Source organism: Rhinopithecus roxellana, chromosome 17 (genome assembly GCF_007565055.1).
Source record: "Rhinopithecus roxellana isolate Shanxi Qingling chromosome 17, ASM756505v1, whole genome shotgun sequence".
NCBI classification, from domain to species: domain Eukaryota; kingdom Metazoa; phylum Chordata; class Mammalia; order Primates; family Cercopithecidae; genus Rhinopithecus; species Rhinopithecus roxellana.
The window spans coordinates 59,315,749-59,342,223 of record NC_044565.1 but is presented as its reverse complement, the minus strand read 5'-3'; the positions used below and the strand labels follow the sequence as shown (position 1 = coordinate 59,342,223).

Below are 26,475 nucleotides of genomic sequence, written 5' to 3'. Positions count from 1 at the left end.
TGCTTGAGAGGGAAGTTGTAATTCCTTATGGTAGGCTTCTCCAACCTCACAGTCATAGCCCACCCTGGTTTTCTTCTGACCCAACTCCAGTGCTGTCACCAAGAAGCCTAAGTTAGAAGTGTAGGCTCTGTCAGACCCTCAGCCCCCTGGCCCTCACCACTGCTCTGGGAAGCAGGTGAAGCAGGTCATCATCCCGTTTGTCTGATGAGAAAACTCACACTTGAAGGGTGAAGGACTTGCCTACAGCCGAACAGTCGAACAGTGCAGAGCCAGGACTTGGACTCATTTCTGTCTGACTCTAGCCCCTATTAAGTAGGGCTTCACTTCTCTGCACTTTATCCTAGAAGCCACTTGGAACCATATCAGACATTTATGTCAATGTTTTAAATCTGAAGACTATAGGAAAGGAAAGCACACAAACCACTCTTATTAGTGGGGATGAGGATCACCTGAGATTTCCATCAAGGCTCTCTCTACCAGGTAAAGAGCGTTGGCAATGGAGTCCAAATGCTGGGTTTCAATGCTGTGTGACCTTGGGATAGTTACTTAACTACTTTGTGCCTTAGTTTCCTCATTTATAAAATGGGGCAAATAATAGCACCAACCTCAAATACCCTTATGAGGATGAAATGAGTTAATGTATGCAGAGTGCTTGGAACAATGCCTGACACACACTGAGCATTCAATGAATGTTGGCTGGTATTCTCTGTCTATTATTCATCTATGCATCTAGTCATCCTTTGATTTGTTTTAGAAAGGACCTAAAGTATCTGGTTTTCTAGGGTGTTTTATGTGGTAAAGCCAACCAGCCTCCCTGCCTGCATTCCGAGAGTACAATACAACCTGCCTGGAGCCAACAGTAAATTTGATGGCTGCAAAGGGATAACAGACACCTTTCCTGCCACCTCCACTCCAGTATCTCCAAGTGTCAGGATGCTTGGTGTCAAATGTGATCCTGTCACTCTGGGTCAGCCCTCAGAGGGGGCTCTGCACATGCCCCTAACACTCTGCCTGGGGGTTTTGTTGAGGGAAAATTGCATTCTCGGAGAGCCTTTCTCTTGCATCAGCATAACAGCTTCAAGGCTGTTACCAGCTGCTGCAGAGGGGCTCAAGGAGCAGGAGGTTTCCTTCTCTGCTGGCTTACCCTCCTGAGTCGCTGGGAGGATTCCCTGGTGCCTGCACCAGGGATAGCCTTTTCTCTTCCTCCTTAAACTTTTTTTCACACAGAAGCAGTGGTGACTGGGTCAGCCTGGTAGGGGTTCTGGGGAAGGCTGCGAAGGCTGGTTCACATGGATTGGAGGCCAAGACAGTTTCCCTACCACCAAGGTGGGTAGTCCCCTGGAGCAGATCCTAACTTGATGCTGTGCAGAGAAGGATCTTTGCTGTACAATCAGACAGCAGCGCCAGCTTCCTCATCCCCATACTCTGTCCCCAGTCATAATTAGAGTGACCTTTACCACTTATTGAGCAGCTGAATGGCAGACACTTGTAAAGTACATGTGAAGAGCCATTGGGCAGCTGCAGAATCTAAAATGAGAGAAGTGAAGGCCATTGCCCTAAAACTCACAGCTCCCAAGGGGCAGAACCTGGATTCAAACCCCGTAAGAACCCTGTGTCTTACTCCAGGGCTGCTCTCTCCACAGAGCAGCTGCCTTTTCAGCTATTACTTAACATGTATTCTAAGCTGTTGTCTCCGCCTCGGATAGAGAGAACGAAGCCCAAAACGACAGTACATATAGCTTCATCGCACATTTTTGTGCCATTTAGTAATAAAAAAATACACAGGAAAAAAAAAAAAAAAACACATCCAAGTGAACAAACATAGGACATCAACCATCTGGCACTGGTCTCTAAAACCATTGTGAGCCACACTGATAAAACAACCCATTTGTCTTTGCTTTCAGACCAAAATGTTTTGAGTATGCTTCTTTATTTCAGATTGAAGGTATTTCACCTACAATGTTGGGGATCTGACCACAAGAGCCACCTGTAGCAGCCAGGCCCAGCTGGTCCTCATGGGAGCACCGTGTTACTGTTTTTACACGGGAAGTTGGTCAATCCACTTCTCTCTCAGCAAGTCATCACCAGCTTCTCTCTGTGGAAAGTGGCAGAAACAAAGGCCGAGGAAGGGCCTCCTCCCTAAGCAAGTGGAGGGCTCAGGGCAGACAGCTCTGGCTGGGAACGGTACCAGGATGACACCATAAGAATAGGCTGGTGAGCTGCGGTCGGCCTCTGCCCATAGGGGCTGCTAAGCAGACAGACCACATGAGGGGAAATCCCAACATGCCCCTGAGCAAGGAGGGGCCTGGCATTCCGAGATCAAGACCCTGCCCACTGCCTGCTCCTCTGCTCCCCTACTCATCACCTGCTCAGTGCAAGGAGTGTTTTTACCCTCCCTGTCTAAGTCATTTCTGGACATCAGCCTCAGCTCCTGCACCACACCCTCTGCCCTGCTGGATGCCCCCAATCTGCTCTCTCCCTTCCTGTTCTTTGAGCTCCCAAGGCCCCAGCTCACCTACACCCACACTTAGCTCTTGGGCTGTTGCTGAACTTGCCAGTTTTGAAGGCTTTATCTTCCCAGATGGCCTGGGATGTCCATGGATGTCCTACTTGCTGACCCCCCTGGTGTTGAGTCTAGTACTGTACACACAAGGTACAGATGATAAATTCTTCATGAGTAACTTGAGTCATCTTGAGCTCTAAGTCATTCTCCTGAAGGCACAGTGCAAGCTCCTGCATCTTCATCCCTTGAGTCACTGGGACATTTATGAGGAAAAATGAAAATTAGCTTTTCCTTCTTGGTATTGTCCATCATGTTGTTTTAAGAATACAACCCCAGGCCACCAGTTTTCATGGTCCTCTAACACGTTTGGGAAGGTTTGTGGATTAGTTGTCTATGCAGGAAACCATGTGATCACCTTGTATACCACATTCAGGACCTTAGGACTTCTGTGGCATTTGATGCCCTCTGTGACCTGGCTCTACCCATATCTTCATCTCACTTTCCCCCTGATACTTCCTTGGTTACTTGACCTTTCAGCCAACAGAATTCCGTGCTGTTTCCCACACCATCCCCCTGTCTTCCTGCCTGCTACAGTCAGAGTGTTTGTGTCCCCTGCAACATTCATATGTTGAAACCTAATCCCCAAGGTAATGTTCTTAGGAGATAGGGTCTTTGGGAGGGGACTAGGTGCAACCCTCATGAATGGGATTAGTGCCCTTATAAAAGAGGCCTTGGAGAGCTCACTGGCCTCTTTCACCATGTGAGGACACAGCAATAAAGTGTCATTTATGAACCAGAGAGGGGACCCTCAGCAGACACTGAATCTTCCCTGGTCTTGGACTTGCCAGCATCAATAACTGTGAGAAGTGTATTTCTGTTGTTTATCGCTACTTGGTTTATGGTGTTTTGTTACAGCAGCGTAAATGAGCTGAGACGCTGCCCTTGTGCCCTTTCTTAGGTTGTCTCTTTGTTAGGAATGACATCCTTGCAGCTACAAATCTACCTAAATTTTAAGGTGTCTTGAAATCTTCAGTGAAGTTACTTATACAGAAATATCTTAGGTTAGAAAATCTTTACCTATGTTGGGGCAAACATTACTTTGTATCTCTTCTAGCTATTTACACAGATTGTTAAGAGTTTCTCCTAGGCTGTGAGGCCCTTAGAGGAGGGTAAGAGTCTGACTCAAATTCCACATACTCCATAGCTCTTGGCTACGGACTCGTTTTAGACACCATTCTACAGTTGTTTGTTGAAGGTGGAAGACAACTAATAGCTTCTCTGTATTACTACAAAGGGATTCCTCCCTTTGACTTATTTTATTTTATTTTATTTTATTTTACTTTAATTTATTTTATTTTATTTTTTTTGAGATGGAGTCTTACTCTGCCGTCTAGGTTGGGGTGCAATGGCGTGATCTTGGCTCACTGCAACTGCCACCTCCCAGGTTTAAGCAATTCTCCTGCCTCAGCTTCCCCAGTAGCTGGGATTACAGGCATGTACCACCATACCTGGCTAATTTTTGTATCTTTAGTAGAGACAGAGCTTTGCCATGTTGGCCAGGCTGGTCTCAGACCCCTGGCCTTAGGTGATCCACCTGCCTCGGAATCCCAAAGTGCTAGGATTACAGGCATGAGCCACCATGCCCGGCTGCTTTGACATTGTAGACAGGGAAAGTTGGTTGTAAAATAGGCCAAAATCTGTCTATCACTCCCCCAGTTGTAATAGGACTGGATTTCACCTGTGTAGGGAGAAGCTGACCTGGGGTTCAGGGCAGGGTCAGATTCACAGCAATATCACAGTAGTCATGAGGATGGAGCCACAAGCTTCATAGCAACCCTCAGAGAGAAACAGTCAATGGCCCAGGAATCTGTCCAAGTGGACACCAAAGATGGAAGAATCGGTAAGACAAAAAGCTTTCTTCCAGCAGTTGCTCCATGGGCCACTGGAGGGCAGGGGTAACTGATTCCCACCTAGGTGAGTCAGTCATTCACAGACCCAATGTGGATCAGTGATAGCCAGATTCAAATCCAGATCACCGTTTCAAAAGGTTAGAAAAGTCCAGTAACATAAAACAGCTTTTCACTGAGAAATCCAGACATGATTTTGCATGTTCAAGTCCAATTCTGTAATAGAAATGGGCTGTTTCTTTCTCTTTTTTTTTCTTTTATTTTTTTACGCGGAGTCTCGCTTTGTCATTCAGGCTGGAGTGCAGTGGCACAATCTCAGTTCACTGCAACCTCCATCTCCCGGGTTCAAGCGATTCTTGTGCCCTCAGTCTCCTGAGTAGCTGGGATTAAAGGTGCATACCACCATATCCATCTAATTTTGGTATTTTTAGTAAAGACGGGGTTTCTCCATGTTGGCCAGGCTGGTCTCGAACTCCATACCTCATGTGATCCGCCCACCTCGACCTCCCAAAGTGCTGGAATTACAGGTGTGAGCCACTGCGCCCGGCCTATTTATTTATTTTTTTGAGATGGAGTCTCACTCTGTCATCCAGGCTGGAGTGCAATGGCATGATCTTGGCTCACTGCAACTGCCGCCTCCCAGGTTCAAGCAATTCTCTTGCCTCAGCCTCTCCAGTAGCTGGGATTACAGGCATGCGCCATCACACCTGGCTAATTTTTGTATTTTTAGTAGAGACAGAGTTTCGCCATGTTGGCCAGGCTGGTCTCAAATTCCTGACTTCAGGTGATCCACCCACCTCGGCCTCCCAAAGTGCTGGGATTACAGGTGTGAGCCACCACTCCTGACTGCTTTGACATTTCTTCTATTGCAATTAGAAATGGAGTGTCCTTGAACAATCTGCTGCAGAAAATAACTAATGGGACAGCAAGTCCTTCTAGCTTTAAACCCTCATTCAAGGGCTTCAGTGTCCTTATTTGTAAAATGGGGGAGGGAGTGGACTGAGAAACTTCTAAAGGGCTCTTTCCAACCTTATCCTGAGGGCAGAGAGGTTGAGGTGTCATCTAAGAGCATTTCTTCAGGATGCCACAGTCACAATAACCACTGATATCTCTCTAAATGACACCTGCCTTACCATGGGAAAGCAAAATCCCAAGGTGCGGAAGCCATCCAAAATAATTTCACACCCTTGGAGACAGGGGAAGGTTATCATTTTGACCCCTGTGGGGTAATTGCTGTCTCTAATGCTGGTAGCTAGCTATTCCCTGAGACAATATCACCATAATAAAATACTGTTGGAGCCTCACATGGGACCTTGTTTTCCCAGAACTCTAGATGATTATTGTCTTTTCCTTGAGATTTCAGACCCCAGCTCTTGTCTTCCACATTAATTCAAGTTGAATGCAGCCCCAATCATATTGGCAAACATTCCAAGTGGAAATAAATGCTAAAAATTGCAACATCCTCACCAGCCCTGTCTGGATGACATTATGTATTTCATGTAATGTCTATGCCTTAAGGAATTAAAACCCTTCTATATATAGCTCTGCCCAACAAATTTTTAATGAAGTCTGCTCCTAAATACGTCTTAGTAACAAACAGAATCTGAATCCCTAAAAACTGGTCATCCCCAAATCTTTTTTGAAATGCTTTCTTTTCAAAATTATTTGAATCAGACGTTCAGAAGAGACAATATTCATCTCTGTCACAATTTTTTTCAATAAAATATCGATGAGAGAGAAAATTCCTGATGCCACAGCCCAATAAACTGGACTATTTGGCATCTGGAAGTCCTCCCATGCCCAGGTACCTAAGACCAAGTCACTGGTAAGCCTTACCTGTGCAAGATGATTCAATGCTTACAAAGCACTTTTGCTCTCACCACCCTCCTATCTCAACAAGAGCCCATGAAATAAGCAAGGCCCAGAGTGTTATTCTCATTTGACAGGTGAGAAAACTGAGGGGCAGAGTGGTCTGTGAATTTATTTAACAAACCTTAAGCATAAAGGACTTTCCCAAATTCACATGACTAGTATATGGCAGAACCAGGTGCACATCCAGCCTTCTAATTAAAATCACACTGCATTTACCTGTATTCAGGTTGCAGGACAGAACGTCCTTGCTAAAAGTTGGGACGGATGCACACCAACGTCTTGGGAACACAGGGGGAAGAGACTCTTCTGGCTTTGGGAATTGGGGAGGTCAAGAAATGATTTCCCAGGGAGAAGCTTTTGAACTAATCCTGGAAAGATGGCTAGGATGGAGCAACATGATGTGTATTCTGCTCCACAGCAAGGTAGACTGGAGAACCTCCCAGATGCCTGCTCCTGAATGTGACCCAGAGGATGCAGGAAGCATAAAAAGGTGGGAAGAAGGTTGGGCTGAGTGACCCAGGTGTTTGTCTCCATTCACCACTTTGTAACCTCAGCCACGTCTCCTGACTTCCCAACCTCTATGGCTTAAAGTGAGGGAAATGCTATCTCTAAGGTTGATTTCATAGGCCTTGGTGAAATCAAGTAAGCCACTGGTCAGACTGACAGAGATTAGAAAAATCGGAAAGGAAGGGAATGAAGAAGACAAGGGAGAGAGAAGAAGAGAGAAAAGAGGGAGTGAGAAACAAGGGAGAGATCTATGGCAGAAGCCCCAGAAATGTACAAGCTTTTTCTTCCACAGATTGTTTTCAGGTTATTGATCTCAGCAAGGCTACCAAGAGGTTTTTGATTATTTTTGATTTTTGCATTTTTGTTTCAACCTAACATACCTGATCCAGTGGGCCTCCTGCCAACACAATAGGCACAGGGGCTCTAAAACACAATAATCATTTTTAAATTCAAATTTTTATTGTCCTAGTCAATGAGAATTTTTAGTTTCTAGACAGACTGATGGGTCCTCATGTCCAGATTTACCTTCTTTTGTGGATCAGCTTGAATGTCACCTTTCTAACCAGCCCTCTCTGACCCTCCAGGCCCTTTCTTGTCTTTCCTGGTCCTGATCACAATCAACCCAGTGTGATGGCTGTTCATATATATGTTTGTTTTTTTTTACCCTGTCTTGACTATAGGTTTCAGGATGGTACCAGACCATAACCACCTAGGCAGGGATATGTGGTGCTTTCTGTTGCAGACCCAGGGCCTACACAGCCCCTGGCACATCGGAGTACCCAGGAGGAGGGGAAAGCAGGGGCTGCACTTTATCCCACTGGAGACTCCCTCTTTGCATTAGCATGGAGCTCTAGAGAAAATAAAGCTTGATTGGTGATTGGTGGGCCATAAATGAATCAGACAAACATCATCTACATACTAAAATCCAATTTAACAGAACAAAGCCTGGAAGCTTTTGTTTGTATTCTTATGCCAGTGAAGTTTGTTTGAAAGTATAACTTAGAAGGGGATTCATCTTAGTGCCAATTAAGACTCAATAACTGCGGTTATGGAACCTAGAATGTTAGGTCCGCCAATGGTTAGAAACACTTTTAGTGACTCTTATCCTTTCTTGGGACTGCACAATCCTCAATGAATCTGATTAAAGCTACCTCAAGAGAGTTTATATACAAAATTTTACATGCAACTTCAGTGTGGGCAGAACTCCTGAAGCCTATTTAAACATACTTCCAGTTTAAGACCTAGATTCGTGTTTTTCAAAATGTCACTTATATATTTTGTCCTTTAGAACCACCTGAAAGGTCTCACTAAGAATCCAGATATTGGGTCTGTAATTCCAGTGAACTAGCAACTCTGAGGAGGGGGCCTAGCAATCTGCCAATTGAGCAGTCAACCCAAGTGATTCTGAGATGCATTAAAGTTTGAAAGCCACCTACATACACTGATACTTTCATTTGCACAGATGCTGAACTTAGAACCAGAAAAACAAAGGCACTTGTTCAAATCCCACTGCAAACAGTGCAGACCTTGATTATATACTTTATTTCATATTCTATAAGACAGAGGTTATGTACCTAAAATCCTATAATTATTATATGTTTGTATACAACTTTCAGGAAGAATGCCTTTTATTCCACATAGTAGGTTTTTAAGCCCAAGGGTACAATTTAAAAGTAGAATTCTGGCCGGGCGCGGTGGCTCAAGCCTGTAATCCCAGCACTTTGGGAGGCCGAGACGGGCGGATCACGAGGTCAGGAGATCGAGACCATCCTGGCTAACACGGTGAAACCCCGTCTCTACTAAAAAATACAAAAAACTAGCCGGGCGTGGTGGCGGGCGCCTGTAGTCCCAGCTACTCGGAGGCTGAGGCAGGAGAATGGCGTAAACCCGGGAGGCGGAGCTTGCAGTGAGCTGAGATCCGGCCACTGCAGTCCAGCCTGGGCGACAGAGCGAGACTCCGTCTCAAAAAAAAAAAAAAAAAAAAAAAAAAAAAAAGTAGAATTCTAAAACCATACAGAGAATTATGGAATATTTTCATAATATCTTATTAACTAGAAAAATATTTCTTATTCTATTAAAAGATTTTTACCATCAAATATTTAGGTACTAGTCCTATAGTAGTATTTATTCTTATTTTGTTGTAATACATATTCCTGGGTAGCTGTATCAACAAAATTTTGGTGAGTAAACTTGTGTTTTCAATGCCTTAGGCCTGGAAAATTTCTTATTGAAGGGAATTTCACCAGTATATTTTGTTGTAAAAATATAGATGGTTTGGTGAAGTGAAAAGCATTACTCAAAAATAAGATACACCAATTCCTCCAGGCTCTGAGCTTGCTCAGAGCAATTGAGGGCAATGCCCAACAAACTGTCTGTCCCACAGAAAGCACAGAGAAAATGGGTCTCAAGTGAATGAATGAACCAATGGACAAGCCTGCTCTTAGCTAGAAAAGCTGGAAGCGCATTTTCTAATGACCAAATTACAGAAACTCCTCAGGAAATGACCACCTAGAGGGACAGGGAATGACTTGGTAGGAACCCTTTTGTTATATGCAAATATATTTTATTAAAATTCAAACTATTAAATCAACAATGATCAAATTGGACTCTAGGGCTCTCTGACCTGTCTCAGGTGCACCTGTCAGTGGCCTAAGACTTTTCTAAGAAGAAAACTTGGAGCGATGACACAAGCTGAGGCTCAGGAGAGGTGGGCCAGGGCCCAACAGAACAACCCTTGGGTACTCAGTGGCCTCTGAGGACCTCTCCTCTCATCTGCAAAATAATAAGCCATCGAATTGAGGAAAGAAGTCTCCTATCTGGAGGAGGGGCATGAGGATCAGGACACAGAGAGATTGGTAGGAAATGGGTAAAGAAGGCCTTAAGTGCCATCTTCATCCTATCTGGCAGCAGGGAGCTGGGGAAGGGTTTGTGCTTAAGGGACACAGAGTTCAGTGTCTAAGAATCCCCCAAACCCACCAGAATACATGGTAGACATCACAATTTGACTACAGCACATTTTCCTATTGAAATTTCATAGATCCTCTCACCCTCTTCTGTGCACCATTTGGTGCTGCCATCATACATGGCCTGTGAAATGAAACCTATTTTCATCCTGGCTCTCTAAGTGTAAATGAGAGGATCGTCAATCAGGACAGCAAACACAACTTTTGATAGGCCATAAATAGTTTTCATTTCCCTTCTTTCCTTTGGGACTCCACTGTATGAGGTGATAAAACAGGCCTTATTATTTTCACCTTATAGACAGCGAAACAAATTCAAACCGGCAGAGATTTGGTAAATGTAAGACAGCTAGGAATGACTCTCACATCTGTCAGATTCCAAATCCCATTTTTTTAAACAACTCTGTGACTGACTTTTCAACTGAACCTAAACCAAACCCAAATGTTTCCTGATGAAAATAATCTTGAAAGTCAAACTCCAAACATAAATTAAAATCCACTTAGGGCTCTTTGCCGGATTCCTCTAGGTTTGTTTCTTGATATCTTTGGTTTTGATGTCATAGTGGCTAAGCAAAATAGCAAAGGCACCTGCTCTCCAAGGAAGAGGACCCTGGGATGGAGACACTTCTTCCCTACACACTTGCTTGCTCTTCCCCTGGGTTGATTTTCTCATTAAACTGCAGCCAATTCTGTGAAAATACAGTTAAAATTGCAAACTGCTCATCTTAATTTGTGATGGATTGGCAATCAAAATGACTGTTGAAAATAGGAAATTTCCATGGGAGGTGATCAGGTACTTGGTTCTTGGTGACAAAATGCAAATGCTTTCTTCCCAACCTATCAGCAGCAGTGCTGTGGTGGGGATGATGAAACATCTGCTATAACTTCTGTGGCCAGAGACAGAGAAATCCCTATGTGTGCAGGGAGTTCCAGACATCCAGGGCAGAAGGCATCTTTCCACCAGATGTGGAGGGTGCAGAGAACGCATGTGACAACAGAGAAGGAATAAGAATTATATTCATTTGCTCAGGCTGCCATAACAAAGCACCACAGACTGGGGGGACTTAAATCAAGATATTTATTCTCTCACAGTTCTGGGAACTGGAAGTCCAAGAGAATGTGTTGACAACCCCAGTGCCCATCAAAGGGAAAGTGGAAAATAAACAGTGGTATATTTGAACAATATAACATTATACAGCGGTCAAAATAGTTGAACTGTAGCAACACTAAGACATTAAAAAAGCAAGTCTCAAAAGATTCTAAAGTAAATACAAATTTAAAAAAATACACTTCATAGGATTACCAATAAATGCAGCTTCTCTCTCTGGCTGGCAGATGATGGCCATCTTCTCCCTATGTCTTCCCGTGGCCTTCCCTGTGTATGTCTCTGTGTCCAAACTTCCTCTTCTAATGACACGTCACACTGGATTAGGGCTCACTCTCATGACCTCATTTAACTTTATTATCACTGTAAAGGATCTGTCTGCAAAGACAGTCCCATTCTGAGGTATTGGGGGTTAAGACTTCAACATATGAATTAGGGGGAATAACAGCTGATAACAGGCAGTAAGCTTGAAAAAGGAAAGAGCTATCTACTAGGGGACATTTTGTTTTCTAAAAGGCTGACAGAAAAGTTTTCCTCTCATCACTGCATTAATTAACTTCTTGTTTTAATATTCCATTTTGAAATCAACCTCTGTGCTTTCTACTCTTGCCCTACCACCAAACATTTCTGTCATTACAGCTTACATTGTGGTGAATCACATCTTTCCAACTTGCCTATGAAATTCAGGAGGGCAGAGAGGACTGTCCCATAGTCACTTTTATATGCCTCCATCACCAGGCTGCCTGAGAAGGAGATGCACAGCCAGCACTTACTACGTTCAGGCAAGAAATGCTTACCCACACTTGCTCTGTGGCAGGCCCTGTGCTAGCCGCTGGGTCTTACATCGATTGAAATGAGGTGACTGTGTCTACATGACTAAAGAGTGAAGCCTGCATCTAGGTGGGAGGGACCATGTTCAGATCTGTGTTTTACAAATTTCACTCCAGCAGCTGTATGGTGGATGGGCTGGAGGGGGTTAATGAGGAGCTGCCCTGGGAGTTTGGCGGAGAGGCAGAACTGTGTGCTGCAGTGGGAGTCAGCATTCCTGTCTTTGAAGTCTGTTCCACATTCAGTTTGTGATGCTGGGCAAATTGCCTCATTTTTCTAAACCTCAGTTTTAAATGCTTTTAAACATATATCTGCTGAAGGAGTTCTTTCACATTTGGGATGCAAGGGCTTCTAAAGTCGGGAGACTGTGGCCCCTGGCCTTGCAGCGGAGCCACTCCCGTTATCCTGCTCCTCCTTAAACACTCATTAGAACTTGTTCTTTAGCAACCGAGGTGACTTCCCCCTGGAAAGGGAAATGGGTCAAGTAGCAAGAGGGGATGTGCGAGACTGACTGCACACACAGGAGGGCAGAGGCTGCAGTCAGCTTTGCTCCCTCAGTTGCATCCCGGGATGTCTCAGTCTCTGCACCAAAGATAGAAGGAATCACTGAATGTGCCCATTCACCAAGATAATGAGTGTGTCTTGCTGAATATTTGCATGTTTTTCCAGAAGCATTGAAATAAGCTTTTTCTCATCAGCCCATCTTCTGGGCCTATTACATAATCCACATCTTTTTCCATGCTTCTCCTTTCCAGCTTATCAGATCTGCCTTTCTTTTTTTCTGTGTACGTGGCATATTTCTGCTGTGGTTTTTTTCTGTCCTTGGACAACTCTAGAAGGAGAAAAAGACTGCCTGCTTTCTATTTGATATAAGCGTACAGGCTGAGTTGGAATAAGAGGTTGCCAAAAATATAGACCTAAGTTCAGAAAGTCATATATTCCCCTCCTGGAATAAAAAACCCACTCTAAGAGTGAGATGGGGAGGTGGGAGATAATTTTGGTGCATATACATCAGTTGTACCATAAAACGCTGAGGCGTGCTTAATGTTTACACGACCCCTCACCTTGAGGCTGGTGCTTTTTCAGTGCTACGTACTTCCAGTGTGTAAATAAAATACCTCATTTCCTGCATTTCAACTATTTCTTCAAAGGCAATACCCCTCTCATTTTAAACAAATAGTGAGGAATGTGGCACACAGAGCTCTCTTAATTATCAGGTGACAGCTTGCATGGCCTTTAGTGATATGAAAGTGACTTTGACAAATCTTGTGTGTCTGTACTTTCCTTGGGGTTGAGAAATAGAGACAGTTCCGAGGCATGGACTAGCCCCTAGGTAATAAAATAGAAGATGTGACATTGAAAACTAGGGAGAGTAGTATGGCTATCTAGGAAATACATACTATCCTGTTTCTCTGCAAAAGCAATGAACATCAATTGAGTAATAGATGCACCTTCTCAGCATTTCTATAGAAAGGATCTTGGCATGCTAATAATTGATTACCCAGATCTTCTTAGAAATGTCACAGTAATCGTATAAAATGCACACTATTTATTCTGTTGATTAGTGAGCTTTTAATGATGCAATAAACAATTGCAACAGCTATGACTTTGAACACAATATATATCTAACCACATGGCCATACCCCCATCCCAACCCTTGGTCTTCCCCACTTGAAGTGACTATTCATTTCAATCTTGTGTTCATCACTTCCCCGCTTTCCTTTTTATATGATTTTATTGCATTTATTGGTAATCCTATAAAGTGTATTTTTTAAAATTTGTATTTACTTTAGAATCTTTTGAGACTTGCTTTTTTAATGTCTTAGTGTTGCTGCAGTTCAACTATTTTGACTGCTGTATAATGTTATATTGTTCAAATATACCACTGTTTATTTTCCACTTTCCCTTTGATGGGCACTTGGGTTGTTTTCCAGTTTTGCCATTGTTAATAGTGCAGCTATGAGCATTCTTACACATGCCCCTTCTTGTACAGTTCAAGAATGGAATTGCTGGATCATAGGTTACGGGAAATGTTCAGTTTCAGGAGATAATGATAATGCTTAATGTTTTATATAATCATTTCACATACACATTTATACATCTGGGTGATTCAATATTGCTCAAATCAACATTTGCTAATTAAATGATATAAAGCAATATTTTGCTATTTGGTGTTTTAATCAGACAAAGTTTTAAAAATGTATTTCTTTTACTTGTGTAACATCACATAAGTATACATGAAATGGAATGTCTTAGATCAGCCCAGTCTAGAACCAATACAACTTGTAGACTCAGACAAGCCAAAACAATACTACTGCAGTAGAAATTGTACCATTTATGGGACTGTTCTGTGTAATGTTCAGGGAAAGGTTAGTTTCTGAGCAGTGTACAGTGTTGAGTTATGAGTCCATGTTGTAGACATTGCTGCCCAGAGGTATGCTACACCCCACCTCCCCCTTTCTAAATGTGCTGTTGTGGGAATCTGGGTTCTTATCTGGATACAGGAGCATCTTTTTTGGTAAAAAAAGAGAGGGAAAAAGCCATCTTGTGTACTTTTTCTTTAACTGGGAGAAGTACACCTACCTTTAACAGGACAAACAATGTTATAATTAGCAAACTGTCAATAATTATCAGTAAACACTCTTCTCTGAGCTTTTTATGGTTCTTTCACCAGATGCTGTCATTCCTTGAGCTCTATTCAGCGCTTTGATTTAACAATTACTCTTTTTGTTCAGAAATTGCTTATTTTGGGAACAACATATATACATTTGCATTTTTAAATGTTAATTTTTCTTTCTGAATGGAAAACAGCCAATTGAAACAAGCTGGCTACTTAGAGTTATAATTCCATGTGAGGGTACATTTCATGAAGGCCATAGTCTGGCCTAAGGAATAAAAATAAGGTTGAAAAACAACTTACCTTCACATAGAGCTGCTGAAATTCCTCGAGATTCAGCCTCCCACTTGGACAGTCCTTGAGAAATCCTTTGTACCACTGCTTGAGTTCATGCTCATTAAATTCTGTGCTTTTCACCAGGTCCTCCATCACTTCAGGGGCCAGTTTGCTATTCTGCTTCCCCATCCTGCCTGAAGAAAAGCAAATTAATTCAATTAGCACTGTGGCTGTGATCATTTCAAACTTGGTTAGGAGCCAAGCTAGAGTTCTGAGCAGTCCCATGGTTGGAACTCTCTCCAGTGTGGCTGATCCATATCTCCCCAAGTCTGCCTCCTTCTACTTGGTATTCTAGAAAATATATGAGTGAAATAGACTCTTCTGACAGTTCCAAGGGCTGTAGGGTTCACTCTTCACCTCATTGTGTCATCTTTCATATGGTGTTGACTCCCAAATGGAAGGCAACCATCCCTTTTTATGCTATTCATAGTAAGCATATGGAAGTTGTTTTTCTTTTCCTTCTACAAATTACACTTTATGAACACTTGTTTTCCAGGTGTTTAACTCTACATTTAGTTTAATGGGATACTCAATGGGATTACTGACAAGAACAATGAGAAGACTTTATAACTAAATGATCAATAAGTGGCTTGGAATATCCGATCAGCAATATTAAGGAGTCTCAGTTGGTTTAGTTCAAGTTGGAGCTTTTTTCCCCAATAAAAACAGCTCATTTCTATTAGTCACATTAATTCTCTGTTTCTCCTCTCATAATTAGATACTTCCTACAATATTGTCTTCAGAGTTGACAATATCTTGATGATTTTCTTCTAGGGATTGGTTGGGGAGTTTTTGCTGATATTATTCCAGACTGCTATTATTTCTGATTTTGAGTTAAAGTAATAGTGCATAAGATAATGTTACATATATCCATTAAGCACCAGGTTGTGTGGCCAACATCACAGCAGGAAGTAGGGAGACAGAGCAGGCTTGAGATAATTCCTGATTTTTCTTCCTGATTTGGTCACTTACTATATGTGTTACTTAGGGCAACATTAATCAACTGCATTATCTTAAACTTATTCATTAATAAAGCAGACATAATAATAAAGCTCTTTCAGATTCATGGTGATGGCTAATTAAGAAATAAGTAGGTAAACAAAGGCCAAAAAATTCCAAAATTAATATAATTGTTGAGGAAAATTAAAGATAATTTTAAAATTTTCTCTTTAATGTTGCTTTATAATAAATAATAAACAATAAAACTATTGCTAATAATAATAATAAAATAATTAAAACATAAATTAACCCCAGGTTGATTTAAAAAGTCAAGTTAAACTTGAAAATTGGAAAATTTCCAGAATCAGGAAAGTGCCAGAAGATCTTTCAAATCCAGTTAGAAGAGACTGAGTTAGGGTTGAAGAATTACCCAAGTGAACCCAGTCCTTCACTGTGCTTGAGACAAACTCTCTTTCAGGCTGCAGGCACGTCTACACTTGCAATAGCCCGGAAGGGGTAATCTCATCGCATACTTTATTGTTATTATTTTTTAACTTCTCCTAAAACAGATTCCACACCCATTGTCAGTAACCTGCCCCAACACTGGCCAATTCTTTCACTGCAATGAAACTAAACTACCCTTGCTACTTCCAGGGAAATTTCCAGTCAGCACGATCTCAGCAGCACAAAATGCAGTCAGATGACACCATTAAGACGGCCGTTTACCCTCCAAACTCTTCAGCATGAGGAAAGGGCCCAGTATCAGCAACTCTGCCCTTTGTCATGGTGTTTCTCTACTTGTTTCTCTGAATTTCAAGTTCCACATCTCTTATTAGCAACTATCTCTTAATTATAAGTTACTGTGGAATTCCACAGCTGGGTGTGGAAATCAAGTGAGTACTCAGGTGCCAGGTTTAATTAATGTGGGTAAGAAAACTCTAATTCATGGTTATCCTGAAAATCAAAAGATGTCTTGCGAAAACTTTCAGTACTTCACTGTGGTTTTTTTGGTAGAGAATTACAAACCTTCATTCTTAAACTAGAATCTCACCTAAGAAAAATAGCTACTTAATATTGAGTGCTGGCGAGGGAGAAGGCACTTAATGGAACACCTCACAAACTTCATCTCCTGCTCAGCAATCACTGAGCAATCAGGATTAGGGGAGCTCCCTGAGGCTCAGAACACTTATGGTAACTTGTATAAGAGCATATAATTAATGCATGGCAGAGCTAGAATTTGAACCTGGATCTATAAGACTCCAATGTCCAAACATAGACAGGCTGGTGGATGAAAGGCATTTCAGGAGAAGGAACAGGAAGAGCAAAACAGGAAGGTTTCAGATAACTGAATTAGTGCCTAGAAGGGATGAAAAAGGATCATTTTGCCATCCTGGCTGCCTCGTTTGTAAAAGACTTAAATTTACCAAACCACAAGCTCAGGAGTGACTTTTGTATTAAAACCCCCCCCCCCCCAAGTGCCTTTATAAGTTCAATGACGTATGAGCTTCTTTGTCAGGCAAGGAGGCTTGGCTTCTCCATGGGTCACTTGTGATGTCTTAAACTGTTCCAGTTGACTTGGGAGAGGGCAGTCTATTACACATACAGGAAATAATGTCAGAACCGTGAAGCACAGTTTGGAGACTCAAGTGCATAACTTCATGCTTCTTGTATGGGTCTGCACCATCACTCAGGTGTGTCTGGCAATGGTTGAATCATACAGAAAGTCAGGTTCCCGCCTGGCTCAGAATGGCATTGCCTCTGCCCTCATAGGCCTCATCAGGTCTTGCCTGGATTAAAGATTGGCCTCCCCACTGTGCTACCTGACTCCAGCCACCCTCCCTCTGCAAGCTGCCTGAGTGTATTTCCAGAATACAAACCTCATTGAGCTACTCTCAAAAACCCTCTGTACTTCTCCTTAGTCTCCATGATACAACCTCATCTCCTTAGTGTGGCTCAGGTCCTGCCTACTTATATCCTCATTTTCTGCCCATCTGTTTTTTCTCATGTGTCAGTGATTATGAACTATCATAGGTTCCAGGATTGCATGCTTCCATACTTCCATGGCTCTGCATATGCTGTTCTCTTCTCCTAGAATAACTTTCCCCTATTTTCTGCTCAGCAGACTTCTTCCCCTTCTTTAAGTAGTTTCAATTTACACACCACCTCCTCCATGAAACCTTTGTGGATTCTCCATGGCAAACTTAGGCACCCATTCTCTTAGGTATCTCCCTTTCCTTATAAAAGCTTCCATGATCATTATGTATTTCTCTACTGGATTGTTATTGCAGTTTCTTGAGAGAGAGGACTGTTATTTATTTATTTTTGCCTCTTGGTAACTCCTATTAGGTGCTCAAATAATATTTCTTGAGGACATGGATAAATAAAGGGTCTGAGATATTTGGTATATTTTTTTCCTGAGAAAATGTCTCATAATCTATATATGAAGGAGAGTCAATGCATTCACAAGTATAAATACAAAATGCAGTTGGCAGATGGGATAAATATTTCATTTAACTGCATGGAAAATATTCAGCGCCCCCCTTGGAGTTTGTCTTCATCATTAAATTTTCAATACCTTGCAGGTGGGACCCATGTCTTTTATCTCAGTATCTTCAGTAACTGACGTAAAGATGGTGTTTAGTAATGTGTGATAAATGAATGAAAATGCAGTTAGATTAATACTCTCCACCTATGGTCCTTCTGCTCTAGGCTGCAGTGATATGGGCCAAGCAGTATCTTTCATTATGGGACCAACATAACAGAAAGAGCACAAACAGTACATTTTATCACATTCCCAATAAAGATTCCCCTACACCATGTGAGGGGGAAGCAGGCTGGCTCTGTCTCTAACTTACTCTGTGATCTTGGCCAAGATCCTTTCTTTCCTAGTTACTCCATTTCCCCATTTAAAAAATAAGGAGTTGGACCAGATGATCTTTAAGGCCTTTCCAACTCTATCATTCACTGATTTGCCACATAAGTTTTGTAAATATGAAAATATGAGTCAGACTTCCTATTGGCTTGTCTCAACACATGCGAGCTCTGTGGATTCTTGACCTGAGAACCCATCAGCATTTAAGTGTTTGTTACTGAAGAAGGGAGGGGACAGAAACTGGAGTGTATTACTTTTAAGCTGGGGTTTCAAGCTATAATATTAAAGCCAGCCCATCCCCAAACCAAAAGAATTTCTCACTGCTTGTGTTGTCATAGAGAGAAGTTCAGTGCTAGGCACAAAACAGGACTGGTGGAAGGGCTTTGATGGACAAGAGAACTTCAAATGATAGAGCCCTTGTGGACGAAAGCGCAGCTTCACTTAATGGCAAATGATGCCCAGAGGAGATGGCACTTTTGTACACTAATTTACAAAAGGCTTTTGTGCAACAACATTGACCCATATAAACTATTGACCCTTTTTTTTATAGCATTAAAAAAAGCATTTTTTAAAACTCTGTTAAAAAGAGATTACGATTGTTTCCTTTTTACTGACGAGAACTTTGAAGGCCAGAGAGATTAAGTAATTTACCCTAGCTAAACCAGCTAGTAAGGGCTTAGCAAAGAATGCACGCAGTTCTCTCGCACCCCACTGCTTTCCTAATAGAGGCCATCGTCTTCTCTCACTCGCGGGATCATCTCAAGGATACTGCAACTACTTCCCAACTGGAGAAGTAGTTTTCCTGTCTTGAGTTTTGCTCGTCTCTCATCCATTTCCTGCCCTGTCTTGATAGAAGGTTCCAGAGCAGAAGAGGCTGAGGATTTAAGAATGCTCTTAGAAGAGGATCGGAGAACTTTGTGGATGAGGAAAGGGCCTACGAGGGAGCCAAGAAGCACCCATGAGCATCTTTTTTCCATAAGCCCTATGGGTATTAAAGAGGATTTAAACAACAACGACAACAACAAAATATATATATATATATAATATATGTGTGTGGGGTGTGTGTGTGTGTCTGTGTGTTGCCCTCAGCTTGTCTCTTACTCACTGTATCTAAATCCAGTCTTCCAGGACATACCAGGGCCTGTTGAATAAGAAGAGGCACACAGAACTGCATACCCAGCTCCTCCCAGGTAATCTAGCAATCAGCCTGGCTGAATCTTAGCAAGATTCATTTAAATAAAGACTGAGTGGCTAAAATGGAGCAGTCCCACTACATGTGCAAATACATAGCAGGATAAACACAGTAGTGGGAAAACAACCTTGGAAATAGGGCCCAGAGCAAAGGAAGAAAGGGTTTTAGGGACCCAGGTTGGAAAACTGCATGTAATGCAAGTATGGAAAGAGGCTGCAATGGGCTGGTCAGTGACAGATTACTTGGGTCAGTCTTGAATAAATCTTTTCTTTGGGCCCTAGGCTCTTCACTCATATCCTGAAACAATGGCCTTTGTAGAGACTGGCCTTCTCATGCTTAGACTCCTGCCTGGAATGCCCCTTGTGCTTTTTTTCCCCATCTATCTAAATCTTACTCCTGCTGCAAGGCTCCATTCCAATCCTGTTTTCTCCATGATACTTCTCTGCCAACTCTTACTACTCTTCTCTTTTCCTTGTATTTGATATTGTGGTTTGGGGTCATTAATGATCCATGGCATAATTAACTTGATGGAATCAGGTAGAAAACTCTCTGCACAACTAAGTTTGGCAGATGTTTGTAAGAATCTTCTAGGATAGGGCCGGGCGCGGTGGCTCAAGCCTGTAATCCCAGCACTTTGGGAGGCCGAGACGGGCGGATCACGAGGTCAGGAGATCAAGACCATCCTGGCTAACACAGTGAAACCCCGTCTCTACTAAAAAATACAAAAAAACTAGCCGGGCAAGGTGGCGGGCGCCTGTAGTCCCAGCTACTCCGGAGGCTGAGGCAGGAGAAATGGCGTGAACCCGGGAGGCGGAGCTTGCAGTGAGCTGAGATCCGGCCACTGCACTCCAGCCTGGGCGACAGAGCAAGACTCCGTCTCAAAAAAAAAAAAAAAAAAAAAAAAAAAGAATCTTCTAGGAGAAAAGTTCTGTGCTAGGTAAGGTGGGATATAAACAAAAAATGTGGTACCGATCTTAAAGGGCTCAGATCTGGGTGCCGGAGACATTTACAAGTCTTGTAATATGAAGCATGATGAAATGAATACTCATAGCAGAGAGCTACAGAGCACAGAGGACAGACAAATAGACAAATACTGACCAAATCAGGCACCTTCATCTTTCACTGGTCCCCAGGTGAAAACTCTTAAGCAGTCTTTCCTAAACTTGTCTGAATACAAGAATCACCCTTGGTTCTTCCTTAAAAATACAGCTTAGTGGGTTGATCCCTTGTAGGGAAATCTGTACATTTAACAAGCAACTCAGGGGAATATGATCATGAGTCAACTTGGGAAATGCTGCTGGAAAGTATGAATAAAAATCAAAGTACATGATCTAAGGAGTACACCCCAAACCAGCACAGACAGAACCCAGGGTTTCCTTGATTCCTCACTTCCCCCATCTGGCATTCCTGATGTGGTTTCAAGCTCCTTGTACTGGGGACTAGCATTAAGAATTCCAAAATTGGCTGGCCGCAGTGGCTTATGCCTGTAATCCCAGCGCTTCGGGAGGCTGAGGTGGGCAGATCACCTGAGGTCAGGAGTTTGAGACCAGCCTGGCCAACATGGTGAAACCCTGTCTCTACTGAAAATATAAAAATTAGCCAGGTGTGGTGGTAGGCACCTGTAATCCCAGCTACTCGAGAGGCTGAGACAGGAGAATTGCTTGAACCAGGGGAGGTGGAGAAGATTGCAGTGAGCCAAGATTGCACCATTGCACTCCAGCCTGGGTGACAAGAGTGAAACTCTACCTCAAAAAAAAAAAAAAAAAAAAAAGAATTCCAAGATCACACAAGGGAAGACCACAGCTTGAAAAGATTTGCCTGTGGGCTCCTCTGCTTTAAGCCCTCTGGTTTTAGGTTGGAGAGTTTGAGGCTCAGGAAGGTGATGAATTTTCCCAGATCACATGGGCAGCTGATGGCAGAGCTGGGATGAGAAGCCCATCCCCCATTACGGATAGGTGTCCCCCACTCCCCACCCCCACAGCATGCTGTCCCTGTGTCTCACACTCAAAGCTTGTAAGCCACTATCCATGTTTATCTCTGTGCAAGGATGTTGAAACAACCCCCAGCACCACTCGCTTGGATCCTATAAACAACTGACATCGGATTGCTAGTTTCCAGAGACTGTTAAAAACAGCCTTGGAAACCATGCTTCAAAATTACCCAGCATATGCTATGGGTTTTTTTGTTTCTTTGTTTTTTTTTTTGTTTTTTTTTTTTTAATAATAAAGCCAAATATCTGACACTATGGCTCTTTGTGTTCCCCTCTTCTTCGTCCTCCAGAAGCCAAGTACTCACAAGCCCCCAGCAGCATTTCCCAGTGGGCAGGGAGGCTGTGGACCACAAGCTGGCATTTCATGCTGTGTCTGGGGACCAAAGTAGCTTCTGGAAAGAAGAGAAATCCTTTCTTACAGCATCCTCTGATGACATTACCTCAAAACCTGAATCTCATGGAATTATAGCTGAGGTTTCACCCCATAAGCATGAAACAGGTGGGGGCCACAGACTGCATCCCTGGGGACTCAAGATAAGGCAAAAGTATGTTTTTGATATGTAGTAAGTGAGGTAAAATATTTTGACAGCAGTGGCAGTAGCAATGTTAGGGCGGGTACCAAGAGTTCTGTTTGCCAAAGTATAATAAACACCTGAAGGTGAAAGCAGAAGTGGGCCCCAGGGATCAATCATGTGATCCAACCTCTTTGTTTTCTAGAGGAGGCCCAAGGAGGCTAGGGGACTTATGCCAGAATTAGCAAGTTAGTAACAGAGCCTAGCCCTACCCTGGCTACCAAGTCTCAACAATAAGACTCAGGCCTGCTGCAGTGCCCAGGCCTCTAATCCTTGGGTATGGAGACAGGCTGAAGGTCCTAAGCCCTACAGAATCATTTCTTCTCATGTGAGTAGGGTGTGAGGAGTGGACTCCCTCCGTAGGTCTGCCCCAGCTGCTCCCAGTGAATTTCCCACCTGAGCTGTCTTTCTACAGGGCAGGGGCTGAGAGCCTGAAGTGGCTCTGGAGCCTTGGCCAAATGGTATATCCCTGACTCTAGGCTAGGTGCTGCCAGCGGACATTGGTCTTTGGCTCTCACTAGGTGGTCTCAAGCTAAAACCCACCTGGAAACTTGGGGACCAGATGCCCAGGGACTCTGATCTGCAAAGGGTCAAAATGGCATAATCAGCCCTTGGGTGTCAGATACAACTGCCATCTTCTTCCTCCTTTCCAAGGCACAAAGAACATTTCTTGAGTGCCTGGGAAGTATGACTTAGACCCAAGCCATACTTGATACCTAGGTGCTAGTCTATGACTTTGGAAAAGTTTCTACTCAGACTCAGTTTCCCTTGTATCCCATTTTGTGGATTTCCTTCTTTTTGTCAGGTTCTGATGCCTCTTTTATTTTCAACTGGACATAACATAGTAGGGAAAAAAAACTGTGTGCTGGAGTCAGACCTAGGGTCAAATGATGCTCCTGCTTAATACAAGGTGCATGAATTTTGATAAGTTAATTAGCCCACTGGAACCTCAATCTTCCCATTTTTCGAATGAAAATAATGTTATTTGCTCAAAGCGTTGTTGTGAGGATAAATGAGATAATGCTGATTTTTTTCCAACAGTGCCTTCTATGAGGCAGGTGTCCAAAAAACAGTAACTATTATTATCCTCATCACAGGACCCAGCCAACTGGGCTGCTCCAGAAGATGGAGAGGGGGACAGTTCAAGACTCAGGCCTAGACAACAGGAGTCATCCTAACCTCAATACATGACACCAAGCCTGGCACATGTAAACAGAAGTACACAAATTGTGAAACACAGGGAATTTTACTGTGGCCTTGTTGATTCTCCTCCCTTTACATAAAAGTGTATCATATCTGACTTGACTGAGGAAAGTCATCTGATGACCTCACAGCCCCAACTAAGCATTGACCATTGAGAGAAGTTTCCATCCAATTTCTTGCTCACCCACTGAACAGAAGTGTGAGCTGATTAATAGCTAGTAACCTTTCATCTGGGAGTGTTTCAAGCAGTCACCACTTTTCTGCATCTTATTTTTACTTCCCTATGTGTCCTGTCTCTGACCATTGTATGTATTTCTGAGAAATGGTTTCTATGAAAGGAAATGGGCCATCTTTGGCAGTGTTATAACCTCACTTAGTTCTGTGAGGTAACAGAGGAAATGCTTTCATTAATAATCACAGCCTTCTGTCCAACAGATTGTGTTCTAGGTTGTGCTGCCAAGTCCCAGTGGGGAGGCACTGTGGCCCTTATCTGAGAACAGCAGGGAACTGCCGAGAGAGAAGAGCAGACCTGGAGTGTCCCGCTTCACCTGCACATTCCCTGTCACAGGGTTAGGCCTTCAGCATCAGGAATGCAACCCCTGTCTTTGCATTCAGAGAACTTGAATATTTGGGGGAGGGGGTGAGTGGCATGCACCAGTGTCTACCAATAGTAGTCAACTCCCAACTCACTCATCTTCTGACTATCAGGGTGGTGCTCTTTCCTCTCTGAGATCCATTTGCACTCACCATGTTCCCAAGTTGTTATCTCTACAGTAATTCTAAAAAGATACTTTAATTCATGTTGGTTAGTCTTAAAAACAACTTTGAAATTCTCGTATGAAGGTGACTTTATGAAGTAAAATGTTCTAGTTGAAGGAAACATGAGCTGAAAATGAGTCAAATCATTCATTTATTCAGCAAACTTTTACTCAGTATCATCATATGATTCCCAAATTTTTCTTTAGATCAGGTCTTTCCAGGTCTTTAGGGGAGATCTTAAAAAAAAAATTGGGAATACTAGATAAGGTATTTATCTGCCTGCTAGACACTTCCACCATTGTATTCTACAACCACATCAAACTCCACATACTATGCAAACATGAATTGGTCCTCCTTTTTCTCCTAAAACATCCTTTTATTCTTTGTTCCTCTCTGAGTAAGTGGCCCTGCCATCTTCTCAAGGTTCCATGCAGAGTCTGGGCATCATTCTGAATTTCTCTATTTCATGTTTCTATATGTAACCTATCAACAAGTTAAGAAGTTGGTAGATTCTACTTTTTAACTCTTGATTCCATCTACTTTTCTCTGTTGCCAGTACTTTGGTTCAGGCTATTATCCTATCACTTTGAGTAGTAAAATAGCTTTCTAACTTGCTTCCCCATCTACAGTCTTGCCCGCCTGAATTACATCTTCCATACTATCACAGCTGGAATAACTTTTCTAAAACACAAAACCCAATCATGTCACTGCCCTGCTTAAACCCTTCAGTGGTCTCTCATTATCCTCACTCTGAATTCCAACTGTCAGCATGGCTTCTCAGACCTGTGCACTTGGGCCTATCCTTTCCCTCCAGCCTCCCACCTTCCTCCCTCCCTTCGCCCCTCCTGGCACTTCTTCAGTTTCCTCTCTCCTCATGTTCTCACCTATGCTCCAACTTCTTAATATCATGCCAAACTTCTCTGTGTTTCCTTTTGCTGTTCCTTTTGCTCTGAGGGCAGTTCTCATTAGCTACACGTTGGTTCTCTAGTGAACTCCCACTGATATTTCAAGATATAGAGGAGGCACCTCATTTTCAGTGACTTCACTGTCTGGCTACTTCTTCTTTTGCACATTGCACAACTGCTGTTACTGCATCACCTGCCACAGTAGTATCTGTATTCCGTGTCTCCCATCTCACAGATGGGGGTTCCTCAAGGGTAGGTGATTGTCCAGTTCACCTCAGCACTAGTTCAGAGCCCACTGCTGAACAGATACCCAGGAAATGTTGTTGAATTAATTAATTACCATATAGTCCCTCCCATTAACAGCTAGAGCTTATCAGTTGAGTGATAAGAGATAACCTATGCAACAAAGCTTAAAGATGACTGCACTAAGTGCCATTAGGGAGAGAAAAGCAGTGTCATGAGGGAGAGAGAGAGAACATGCTTCTTTCTAGGAAACCAATAACAAAGTTTCTTTGAGAGATTGGGTAGAGAATATTTTAAAAAGTGGTCCCTCGAAATTATCTCAAGGAAATAATGACACAAGGCTGCTGAGACATACATACAAAGGGTGTTTACCCCAGCATTGTTTAAAACATTTTTAAAAACCACTTATAACAACTACCTAAAGGTCCATCAGAGGAAACTGGCTAAATAAATTTTTTTAGAGCAACGAATGGAAATTATGAAGCCATTAAAAGTGATAATGTATATCTACATTGATTGGTATGGAGGATATTGACTCAATGTCATTTATTTAAGTGAAAACACATAAGTATACAAATAAACTGTATATTTTCAAGGATAAACCCTTACCTGAGGACATACATTAAATACAATATAATGGAGGAAGGGAATGGAAATGAGTATAGCAAACAAAGGGTAAATTAAAACTATATGAGAAAACACAAGAAGGACTTTATATAAACAATGTTGATATTGAGCCATGATCTGAGGAATACGATTAACATAAGCCGCACTTTAGGAATAAAAATGAAAGAAAAAAGGAGAGATAATATTGTAATAAATTGTTAAGTGAAAAATGCAGGTCACAAAACAGTAAGTGTAGCACCACTTGCTTTTGCTTTATACACACAGTCGCTTGAGCTTGTGTGCACAGGAAGTTTGATCAGTTCATAATTTATATAAAAATCTTAACAGTGGTTATAACTGCTGGTGGTATAATGGTGGCATTTCACTCTCTCGTTAATATCTTTCTGAACTCTTTATAATGAGCATATAACATTTATAAGCAGAAATATATGCAAATGTTCTTATTTCAGCAAACAAATAAATGCACAAAGTGTCTTTCATTCACCAAACTAATAAAATCCTAACAAAGCCCACTTCTTTCTATAGCATCTGTGTTTCA

General features: G+C 42.5%; 1 protein-coding gene across 3 annotated transcripts in view; it reads right to left on the bottom strand.

Annotated features, from left to right (window-relative positions):
* The window catches only part of VSNL1 (visinin like 1), a 112,892-nt gene that overhangs the window by 45,024 nt on the left and 41,393 nt on the right, over positions 1-26,475 (bottom strand). For 2 of the 3 annotated variants that reach the window (XM_030921613.1, XM_010354840.2), the window contains exon 2: positions 14,603-14,769. In XM_030921613.1, coding sequence (XP_030777473.1) covers positions 14,603-14,764 — 162 coding nt within the window. In that variant the 5' untranslated portion in view covers positions 14,765-14,769. The remainder of the gene's footprint in view (positions 1-14,602; positions 14,770-26,475) is intronic. The other variant, XM_030921614.1, reaches the window with a different exon arrangement.